The sequence below is a fragment of the Penaeus vannamei genome, chromosome 18 (assembly GCF_042767895.1).
Source record: "Penaeus vannamei isolate JL-2024 chromosome 18, ASM4276789v1, whole genome shotgun sequence".
In the NCBI taxonomy this organism is placed as follows: domain Eukaryota; kingdom Metazoa; phylum Arthropoda; class Malacostraca; order Decapoda; family Penaeidae; genus Penaeus; species Penaeus vannamei.
In genome coordinates, this window is record NC_091566.1 from 36,071,731 (window position 1) to 36,084,230 (window position 12,500).

Consider the following 12,500-nt stretch of genomic DNA (forward strand, 5'->3'; position numbering starts at 1 on the left):
TTAATATCAAGTGCAACATTGCTCTACATTAAAACCTTGTACCATAAAAAAATTTCCTGTAATTTTCTGGAATACATCTGCCAAGCAGACCATGATAATATTCGTATTGTTGGATTCCTTGCAGTGTATAATGCAGATGGTCCTTCCGACCCCCCCATGGAGGGAGGGTGGTTCAACCCCCACCCTGAAAAACAAAGAATCTACCACATATGTATGGCAGTGTTAGACAATTATAGGGGTATTGGAACGTGCCCACTGAAGCAGCATACTAACCAATGACATAGATTGTAGTATAATCCAAATGAACAGCAGTGTTAATATCTCACTCTCCTCAGTGGGTTGTGTGCAGCTCCTAAAGGGACGCTGATAACCTCGGGGGTGGCAGTTATGTAAGATGGAGTGGAATGACGTATATCAGGGTTAGCCACTAGATCAGGGGTGGACAATTAATTTTTACAAGGGGCCATATGAGAAACCTAAACTGTGTCAGAGGGCCATACCAACAATAATTTGAACTTAATTCTGCTCAACCTTCTTCTATTGTAAAATGCACTAAGTTATAAATTTAGTGCATGATATATCAAATAAATTATATATCTAATAAATATATATATTTCATAAATCATATATTTAATCAATTATATACCCAGTCCCTGTCCAGCCTCTCACAGGCTGGAGAGAGACGCACAAAGGCCGGATGTGGCCCATGGGCCGTAGTTTGCCTAAGTCTGCACTAGATGGTACTATTTATTCCATTTAGTTACTGAACTGACTATGTCGCCATCTGTTACATAATATAGCCTCCGGGTCAAGTTTCCTGTCTTCTGGAAACTACGAGATATGTGTTCACAAGAGGAATAATGCAGTCGAATTTCCCTTCTGGAAACCACAAAATATGGCTTCATAACAGGTATGTTACTGACAAGATTGCTCAGCCATAGCTGCTGTGATGGCCAAATGTGAATGGTGTTGGTACTCTGAGACGAACTTTGTGCACAAGACTGCCACCAGCCACCTCCATCACCTTCTTCAGAATCAACTGAGCACCCTCCAAGCCCTCAGCAGCACCGATCAATCAGGTTTGTACCTTCCAGATCCTAGGTTATATAGTACAGTGTCCGTGTGCATTCAATCTTGCCATGAATACCTGGAGGATTCTTTGTTTCCTCGGTGGGGGTAAGGGGAAAGGTGCTCCTCCTTGAATTATTATCCTTATGCTGCATGTTTTATATCATTAGTGATATTTAACCCCGCATTTTCCCTGCTATTGAGGCCAAGTTTGTCGCAAAAGGGGGGTTGTCGCACAATAAAACCAACATATTTGCACTGTAAATGGCGAGACAAAATGATACCGAAATAGTCGCGTTCCCCTTGGCAAACACCAAATTTCCTACCTTACACTCTATGCTGAAGATCTACTAAAAGTAAGGGTTAATCTAAAGGATATGGAATTATATGGTAAAAGTTAAAGAAAACGATGTGCGGTGATAGAGGGAAATGGACACCGCCATCTTATAGAGCGGAAAAAATAGAGTAGAGTACAACATAGTTTAAGCTACATCGGCCTCACAGTCACAGCTAAATGATGAAAATATAATTAACTTTCACCACTTAGATTCTAAATCCCGCTTCTTGTTTACCTTGCAAGAATAACACAATATCAACCCCTTAACCCATTAACACAGGTATATTTTGAAGCCCAAAATAAAAGATTCCTGGCGGCTCCAAAATCAGCCCGAGGAGCTGGCTCAGACTCTGGCCGCGCGCCGGCTGCAGCCCACTGCTGCGTCGGAGCACGAGCCACGATACAGCGTCACACTGGTAGGATACCCAGCAATGTATATTTTTTCGGGTGTCTCATATGTGGGACATCCGTTGTTGGTGGGTTAACTCATTACTGCGATATCCAAAATAGTACATGTGATACTACACGTTTGTCAAAACGATATTTGGCTAATTATCAGTGTCTGTTGTTATACATTTAATAACTTACTGTATTTTATTTATGTTATGATACTTCATTTACATGTTTTAAGATTGATATAAAACCCTTAGAATTATCTGTGCATCATACATTTCACACTTTCACTTGCCCAGCTGTGAGGTATGACAGCTCACTGGCCATTCAGTGACAGAATGCTGGTGAGAAATGATGTGTTTCCAGTGTTGTCTTGATTCTGGGTTATCTTTAAGACTTATACAGCACTCCAGATGGTAGAAATAGACAAACAAAGGTTTCCAGATATAAAGGTATTTGGTTTATTGTTTTACCATGTCAACGCAGCTCTATCTTGCCATGCATACCGAGGTGAAGAGAATATGTCCCAGGGGAAGTTGGGTACCCTCCCCTCAGACAGTGCCTAGTCACGGCAAATCAAATGGTTATATTAGGCTAGTCTATTGGTCAATACGGTTTTTAGGGGGTTTGGAACATGTGAATTCCTATAGAATTTGCCAAAAGATGGAATGGGTTCCTGTAGTTTATTAATTTTGGCACATCAGTCCATAGAATTTCTAAGATAGCGGTTAAGTCTGTAGAGTTTCATTGGCCAATTTCAAGAGTTTTTGGTGCTAATTTTACACTTATTTTATTATTACTATCTTACTTTAAGCCTGTTTTACCCCATAATATCCCTGATATACTTCATGCCCTCGCCGATGGATATGGTACTTGATATCCTGAACAATTCATTCACAGAAGAAACAACACCAAGAATCGATGAAATCATTGGATTTCCTGCAAAAAAAAATCTTTTTTTTTTTTACTTGGTCTCTGGGAGGGTGCATAGCTATTGGTGACAATTACCAATTTTAGTAAACAAACGTAATGCTACTAAAAAGGAAGAACATTCAAACTAATCAAGGAACTCAAATTTAAAGCAGAGACAAAATTACCTAATATCAAAAGAAAGGTGCCAAAAACAAATATTTCATCTCCTCAAGAATTACCGGTCAATATGCATAACAGGGTAGGGGCTTACTTTCGAACTAATTTTGATATCTATCTGCATGAAATCCACTGATTTCAAGGATTCTTGATGTCGTTTCTTGTGCAAATGCTTCGTTGATGAGATCTGAGTACCACTTCCATCGACAATCTAAATTTGTTAGTCCCATTAGTAGGGGAGGGCATGAAGTATATCAGGGAAATTATGGGGTAAAACAGGCATAAATAAGAATAGCAAACAAAAACACAAAAAACTAGGGTTAATTTTTCGATTATGACAATCGGGACTTCCCAGACAATATTTATATCATCAGATTTATTCTCATTTGATGAGAATGAATCTGATGATCATTTCCGTTGCAATCAGATCCGACGATCTTGATGTGTTAAGTCCGTTAGCAGGGGATGGCATGAAGTATATCAGGGAAATTGTGGGGTAAAACAGGCTTAAATAAGAACAATAGCGAACAGAAACATGTAAAACTAGCACAAAAAAGGCTAAAAATCGGCTAATAAATCTCTATGGACATGTCCGCCACCTCTGAAAGTCTAAACACCGACGCGCCAGAGTTCGAAAAACTCTACGGGAATCCAACCTATCTTTCGGCAAAATCTACGGGATTTCACACCTTCCAGACCCCCCTAAAAAACGTCCTAACCAATAATCCAACTTAACCTAACAATTCACGGTGCCGTGATTAGGCGTGCCCTTCAGGCACTGCCCGAGGGGAGAGTTGATGGGGGGCAAGCCCCCCCAACACCCCCCCGGACACATTCTCTTCACCCCGGTATGTATGGCAAGATAGAGCTACATCCATACTGTAAACAATAAACCAAATACCTATATATATCGAAAGACCGAACTGTCAATTTTCCTTCGCTTCTTTCGGTCGGTCTATTGTGGATCGTGGATCACTTCATTTTTATCGCTTTTTTTGGGATTTGCGGTACTTCATGGCCTCAGAAATCGAACTGCGATAGTTATTAAGGTATCTTTCTTCTTCGTTTCCACTATATAGTCTTAAGAACAACCTAGAATCGACGTAACACCAAAACCGAAACATTTCTCGCCGGTCTCCTGTCACCGGACTGCCCTGGGAATCGTCCTGTCAGACCTGGAAAATGCGCCTGCGCAGAAGGTGCTTCAGGCTAGTAAATCTTGAAACATGAAAAGAGGTATAACAACGTTAACAAAGGCCTTTGAAAGCATGTATGTGGAACAGCAGCCACTCATAATTAGCCAAATATCGTTTTGACAACGGCGTAGTAATACATGAACTACTTAACAGAGTGCAAGAATGAGTTGACTGGTCACAATTTTGTTTACATTCACGAAGTCAACATGGCGAAGGACTTAGAAAAAGATGGGTCAGTCTTCTCTCTTCTCTGTCGTGTAACTCCTTTATTTTCGATGAAAAGTGTCTCAGTTTACGTCAAGGTAACCATTCCATATTTTTTTTTTACTGTAACCCTGATTGTTGTCCGCGGTAATTTTACCAAAACTAGCTCAAAAATGGCTAAAACTCAGCTAATGAAACTCTAGGGACATGCCCGCCATCTTTGAAAATCTACGCACCTACGCGCCAAAACTCTACAGGAATACAACACTTCTTTCAGCAAAATCTACGGGATGTCACACCTTTCAAGCACCAAAAAACGTCCTAACCCATAACCCAACCTAACCTAGCAATTTACGGTGCCATGACTAGGCGTACTGCCCGAAGGGAGGGTTGATGGGGGACAAGCCCCCTACTTGATGCCCTAAGAAATGAAACTGCTATAGTTATTGAGATCTTTTTCTTCTTCGTTGGCACTGCATAGTCTTAGGAATAACCTAGAATCGACGCAATACCGAACACAAAACATTTCTTACCGGCTCACTGTCACCGACTACCCGAAACTCCTCCTGTCAAAACTGGCGGTGAGAAACGCGAAAATACACATACGCAGAAGGTCCTTCAGACCGATTCCCGTTAAAACCAGTATAATCAATCTTAAAACACATAAATGAGGTATAGAAACATTAATTAAGGTCTTTGAAAGCATAAATATGGAACGGCAGACACTGATGATTAGCAAAATATCCTTTTCACAATCGCACAGCAATACATGCACTAGTCTGAACAGCGCATTAATCGGCTTTGCGTCCAGTCTAATGTTTACTTTCGTCATGAAAAGATGATGATGGAAGGACAAAATTGGGCCATCATCTCTGTTCATTTACATATAGCACCTTTGGGAAGCATTTGTAGAAATATTGCCATAGAAGAAAAGTGTCGTGGTTTGTATCGGTCTATCGATTTATAAAGGTTATAACTCCCAATCAAGGCAACCCCTTGTACTGCATACTGTCCGAATTACCAAAATAGGTCTTTAGATTCACCCTAGCAATTGAATATTCTCATTCTGACACTATTTTGTTTGTCATCTTTAAGTATTTTCTGACAGGAGAACAATACAAGAGAATGTAAATTTGATTATAATATATCACTCTAATTATTTTGTTAACACGAAAGAGCCAACTAATTAACAATTAATCCTCCAAAATGCGTAAAACAAAAACAAAAAACAAATTCCCTGTCCATAATATTCTTCTCTTCTGCACCTTATCCCAACTACCAAATAGACACTAAATCTCACCTTTAATCGCTTCCTCCTCTTTATTTTCCTCCTTCGTCTTTCTCATATCCGATCCCAAATGGTCAGGCATCTTGGATTTTTGTTATATTTCCGCCACAAAAGACAAAAAGGACGAGGAACAACAACCTTCTGCGGGATGACTCGAAACTTTCAGTCACTTGCCGATGGTAGTTATTATGAACGTCGTACTCGGCTTAAAGTTGTTGTACAAAAGTTTATTATCTTACAAGGTTGAAGTTCATTTTTTATATATATTTATTTTGCTTTTCGTCTTTTCCTTTGTTTTTCTTTTTGGTATGTTTTAGGTGTTATATCTGTTGACATTTTTTATGAAGGGGAGATGTTCATTTTGCTTATAATGACACAGAAAGGTAACAGGTATTATGTGCACTTATTTTTAAGTGTACGCTGATTAAAAGAAAGGTCACGATTGACGTAAACCTGCTGCAGAAAGAGACATTCAGTGGCTCAAATAATGTCATGCGAGTATGAATGGTATAGATATAACGCATATTGATAAAGATTTTGTGCGTAGAAATGCATGAAAGATTAATGAAGGGATTTCGAAATCAAGACGAAAAATTTTTGTGACAAAAAAAAGCTTACTGAGATGAAACAAAACATAAAACTGGAGGGAAACTATGGACAGTCGATTCAAAAATCTAATACATTAGAAGGATACGTACAAATACCACAGTCTATATAAAGTTGTATGAAATTAGCTGATATCTATTTGCACTGCTACTTATTTACATCTGTGAATAAATGTGTACACATTTTTATGTATATATGCCTATATACATATATTAGATGTGTATACCATACATACATATATACATAAACGCATACACACACACACATACATACGCAAGCACACGCACAAACACGCACACACACACACACGCACACACACACACACACACACACACACACACACACACACACACACACACACACACACACACACACACACACACACACACACAAACTCTCTCTCTCTCTCTCTCTCTCTCTCTCTCTCTCTCTCTCTCTCTCTCTCTCTCTCTCTCTCTCTCTCTCTCTCTCTCTCTCTCGCTCTCTCTCTCTCTCTCTCTCTCTCTCTCTCTCTCTCTCTCTCTCTCTCTCGCTCACACACACACACACACACACACATATATATGCATGTATGAATATATATATATATATATATATATATATATATATATATATATATATATATGCATATGTGTGTATATGTGTGTGTGTATATATATGTGTGTGTATATATATATATATATATATATATATATATATATATATATATGTATATATATATATTTATATATATGCATATGTGTGCATATATATATATGTATATATATGTATATATATGTATATATATGTATATATATATATATATATATATATATATATATATATATATATATATATATATATATATATATATATCGTACATTTATTTGAACGTTGCTCTGAAAAGCAACAGAAAATGTTTCCAATCTACCAATGAAGCAATAATCCATAATCGATAGCTGTTCTAATGCCTACAAAAATATATGCAAATCAATCTCTACTGATCAATATGCTCATGGAAACATGCGCCAAGTATCCGGCATTATCGTACTCCAGGAGGATGTATAAACATTCCGATATCCCTTTCGTTTTTCAGGAATGATAATCGAATTGAGCCTTTTAGTGTCATTATAGATATAGAGTTCATTGTCCAACAACTATATATCAAGCTAGATACCACATTGCATAGTGGTAACATTTGGCATCATGCAAACGCGTGTGCGTGGTTTCATGATGTTGATTACCATCCGAAGCATATGAGTTGTAGAAATTGTAGTAAATATATAATTCTATTTTTTATTTACTTGTCAATGTATCTGATAACCATAGAAGCTTCTTTGTTAGAAGTTTGTATTCCATTGTCATTACCACTTACCTAAATATAAACCATGAAGTCACCAAACTACGATTTTTTTCTTTCGTGTTGCATCCTACCATGGCCTTCTACAGATACTAAAGCCAGATATACCAATCGAGAGACGATTTTTGACCCAGTTTTATTTTGAAGAGGCCGATTTTGGACACTTGAAATGCCTATTTAAGACCCCCGCTTGATGATGTCATGTATAACATACCCCCACCCCCTTGCATATGACTCATAATCTAAAAACCGAGCAAAAAGTCTTTCAAATACGATGTCCTTTACAACACTTTTTATTGATGGTGCGCCAGATAGAACTCCAATACTGCCCTTTCAAGAGCCCGTAATTTATTAGCACAGAAAACGTGGCCAGAAAAGAGATTTCAGCCCATAGTAGGAAAATACTGGAACCCCATCCCATCCGTGGCGAGGAGGTCGAAGGGACTCGTCTGCGATCCAAACACTCGCTCGAGCCCCAAATGACGAGATAATGGCGAGTTTCCAGCATCAGGGCACGTAGGCACTGTGGCGACTCTGTAAGCGTGTCTTAGGTGCAGTGGGACTCTGTGTAAAATGAGTGAAGCCCACCTCAGGAGGGTACTGGTGGAAGATATCCCCTCCCTCGCGGCGTGCCACACCGTCGCAGGCCAGTCAGCTGATTTGGCTCCTGTGCACAGTGCCAGGCTGAGGACTTCCCTCGGGAGCGCCATGGAGGACAGGGCGGGCACGGAGGGCGGCACTCAGGGGCTGGACAGAAGGACAGTGGCAGACGGGCCCTCACACACCCCAGGCCTGGAGTCAGAGTTGAGGGAAAAACTCTCCTTCAAGAATGGTGTTATGAATGGCATGAAGATTGGCACCACAGATGCGGAGGTCCATGTGCCAGCGATTAAGCCTGCAAAGGCACTGGTGTTAGACGAACAGTGTTCGGAGTCTAGTCATGAGTCTGCGTCCAAGTCGGACATCAACGGAACTGTGTGCAACGGGCACTCAGTGTCAGAGGCAACAAGTAGCAGTAGTATTGCTATTTCGGACACATTTTCAATTAATTCTGAAAAGTCATCGGACTCATCCCACTCTTGTTCGGGGGCCCGTCCGAGGACAAGAAATACGTCAAACAGTTCGCAGGGCACGCAGCCCAAAAGTGAAATTGACCTTAGCTCAACGAGTGAAAGTTTAGTTACGCCAGAAATCTGCATAAGCCCAGTCCCATCAAACGAGGAAATTTTGAAAATAGATTATGTGAACTATGAAAACGAGTTACAAATGGCTTCAATTATGAGACTAATACAGAAGGATTTATCCGAACCCTACTCTATATACACGTATAGATACTTTATCCACAATTGGCCCAAGTTGTGCTTCCTGGTATGTAACCTTTTTGTCTTGTTTTTTTAAATTTTGATGAGAATATTAACATCTTTATCTCGATACGTAGTAAGCTGATTCAGTATAAACTGTTTTCTGCTGTGTATTCTGTTCTATTTATATTACATATTTGATTAACTTTGTGATGTATGTGTAATCATAATTTCTTTAGTATATCTCATTAACCTCAGATTACTGTTCACGAGTATCAATATCTTATGCATAACCTGCATTGTAATGGTAGACTAACCAATGTGTAAATGGATTCTAATTGGGATAACAATTTGTTATTTGTTGATAACAGCAATGCTCCCTCCAGAGACAAAATCAGAAAACCAGATTTATATATGTAGATTTTTTATATATTCACACATACCTAAACATTGGGGTATCATGCAAACCTAAAAATCCAAACCTTTATTACGTTCTATTTCTTCCTTAGAGTGGAGGAAAAAAAAAACCTTGTAACCCCCTTTTATGAGTACTTTGTGCCAACTTTTAAAAAGTGGACTTATAGAAAGTGCAACATTATTGATATGGATATGTGAGGGTGTTCTGCCCTTAGTCTCTGATTGGTGATATGCAGTAGATATTTTTGTCATTTTGCAGACAACAACTCCTTACTCAATTTCTTATGCTCTCTAAGATGGCAATGTCCATAACCCTCTAGGTCTTTGCATCACTGAAAACAACATTAACCAGTGATATTATCTTGCTTAATAAGCAGTATAATTCTCCTGTAATTTTTTCACAATCCCTTCACATAACCAATCACAACAATTTTGATATTGATGGATTTCCTCTTGCGCTTTAGTACATAATCGTAGAAATTATGCTGCAGAACTTCCCCAAACCCTAACATTCTTGGCCCTAATGGCAGGAGAGGGTATGAAATGTACAAGAGCAATTGTGGGGAAACTAACAATGATATATTAACATAGTGAAGATAATACTGTTGAATGGGGAGCTGCCACCCCCAAATCTCTGCCTAGGAAAACAAAGAATCCTTCATGGTTTAATGGCAGGATAGAGTCAGACAGACTAGATATGTGGTGCTCTAGCATGTCAGTCATACACTCTACCCAGCCATGAATATGTATAGGATTCTTCGTCTTCTATTGCTGGGATTACCCCCTTCTTCAGACAATATAGTGACTGATTCTGTGTATATTATTCATATTTTACCCTGCAATTCCCCTGGTTCTTTTCATGCCCTCCCCTGCTATCTGGGCCAAGCTTTTCACTAATGAGGGGAATTCCATGGCATAAATTTGATATATCTATACTTTTGTAGAGGACTAAAATGTTGTTGATACAAGAAATAATCTGCAGACAGGAATATTAAAGCCACAAAAGCAAAAGATTGCAGAAAGTGCCACGCACAGTCTAAGTGCGCTCGGCCCTCCTTAGTGTTAGTTCTATCTTGCTGTAGATACTGAGGTGAAGACAAAGGTTCCCAAAAAGTGTTGGGATAGAGAGACCCCCATCTACCCTCCCTTCAGGCAGTGCCCAAAGGGTACACCCAGGCACGGCAACTTAGATTGTTTCATAAATTTTGTGATGTGGAGTTACGGACTTCGGCTCTGGCGAGTACATCTTGATAATACTTATAAGAATAATTGTTCAGGACAGTATTAATAATTTCAGTGTATTATTTTGTGTATGATAAGAGTGACTTTGACAGATAAGATTCATACTATGTTATAATTTTTGATGTGATTACAAGAATTTTGATGAACTATTCATGTTGACAAATGTAGTAAAGATATGAATGGGAATGGATAACTTCACAATACAATAGATGTATTTGACCAGTTTCATGTATTTCTGAAAATGATGTAATTGAAACGTCAGATACATCTCTTGTATTGTGAATATATCCTTTTTTCATTCATTCCCTGTCTACAAGATATTTGATATTTATTTTCATTAGAAACTTAAATTTCACATGTTGGCAACATTCCCCTTCATCCAGCAGACAGGAGGTGGAATCAAGGTTTTGGGAACACAAATCATATGCCAAATTCAAGAAAAGAAAAGAAGAAAAAAAAAAGAAGTAGTAAAACATGGTTTTGCTACAATATACTCTTTTGGATGTGTGTATAGCAATCACAGTTCTTCTTCAAATAATGGCACTATGGCAAAGAATATCTATTGTGGTAGGATCCTTAATTGGCAATAAACTACCTGCATGGATTATCATGTATGTATGTTGTATTGTATATGTTATATTTTATGTTATATATATTATATATGTTATATAAATTTGTATATGTTATATAAATTTATATGTTATATAATTTATATATGTTATATAAATTTAAAACGTCAGCTAACATGTTTTTCTTACGTAATTAGCTGACTTTCTTTTATTCATTCTTTCTTAGCTGTATCTTGACCTGCACTGATACCTTTGGTGGTATAAATCTCAATTTTTTCAGTGTGGCTCATTATATAGCTTAATATAATAATAATAATAATAATAATAATAATAATAATAATAATAATAATAATAATATTGTATCTTTATGATATAGAAGTTATAGAATGATTGAGTACCCAGTATTTTTTTCTATCAGATGATTATCAATTATTTATCAGTGAAGGAAAAGGTTAGAATAAATGTTAAAAGTATTTGAGTTTCGTAAGGTGTTTATTTTAGTTTAAGACAAAAATGCCATATATGATTTTTTTTTTTTTTTTTTGTATTCTCAATCAATCTATGCTATATACTGTATACTATGAAATCTTCATTGTCTTACATTGTAAGACTACCCTTGAAAAATACATCTTCAAATGATTCAGAAATCCTTATGGGTTAGATATTTAAAAAATCTAGGTTAATCATTCTTCATATGAAATGTAGATTATCTGATTTTGTAAAAACAAAGAAAGGGAGATAATGCATAAAAGTGTCATGCAGAGAACTTGCTGCAAACACTGTACGCTGCATGAACTGTTTATGGCTTCATAATGCTACATATGAAGGAAAGGAAATATATATATATATATAAGTTATGACTCATGTATGCAGAATCCTTCAAACAGATCTTATAAGTTGTTTTCATTATCATCTCTGTTATAGATTTTATTGTCTTTGTCATAATTGTCTTTCGTATTATTATTGTTATTGTTATTATCATTATAGTTATTGTTATTTTTGGTATTATTATTATTATTATTATTGTTATTATTATTATTACTCTATATTGCTGCTGTTGTTGTTTTTGATATTGTAGTGGTACTACTACTATTACTGTCATCATTACTATTACTACCATAATCATCATTATCATCATTATTATGGTGATTGCTATAATTATTATTATTATTATTATTATTATTATTATTATTATTAGTATTATTGTTATTGTTGTTATTGATATTATGAGTAGTACATTATTGTTAGTAGTAGCAGTATTACTGGTATTACAGTTATTATTGTTATTATTATTATTATTATTATTATTATTATCATTAGTATTATAATTAGTTGTAGTAGTAGTAGAACTAATAGTATAGATTTTTGCTATTATTATAATTGTTTTTACAATTATGATGATTGATGATGATGATGATTATTGTTATTGTTATTACTATTACTATTACTAT

General features: G+C 36.9%; 2 protein-coding genes across 3 annotated transcripts in view; one reads left to right on the forward strand and one right to left on the reverse strand.

Annotated features, from left to right (window-relative positions):
• The window catches only part of Rpt1 (26S proteasome regulatory subunit Rpt1), a 22,378-nt gene extending 16,621 nt beyond the window's left edge, over positions 1-5,757 (reverse strand). Inside the window, exon 1 of the mRNA XM_070133253.1 lies at positions 5,588-5,757. Coding sequence (XP_069989354.1) covers positions 5,588-5,657 — 70 coding nt within the window. The 5' untranslated portion in view covers positions 5,658-5,757. The remainder of the gene's footprint in view (positions 1-5,587) is intronic.
• Positions 5,758-7,775: 2,018 nt separating this feature from the next.
• The window catches only part of LOC113805489 (N-alpha-acetyltransferase 30), a 45,532-nt gene continuing 40,807 nt past the window's right edge, over positions 7,776-12,500 (forward strand). Inside the window, exon 1 of one of the 2 annotated variants that reach the window (XM_070133255.1) lies at positions 7,776-8,888. In XM_070133255.1, coding sequence (XP_069989356.1) covers positions 8,094-8,888 — 795 coding nt within the window. In that variant the 5' untranslated portion in view covers positions 7,776-8,093. The remainder of the gene's footprint in view (positions 8,889-12,500) is intronic. The other variant, XM_070133254.1, reaches the window with a different exon arrangement.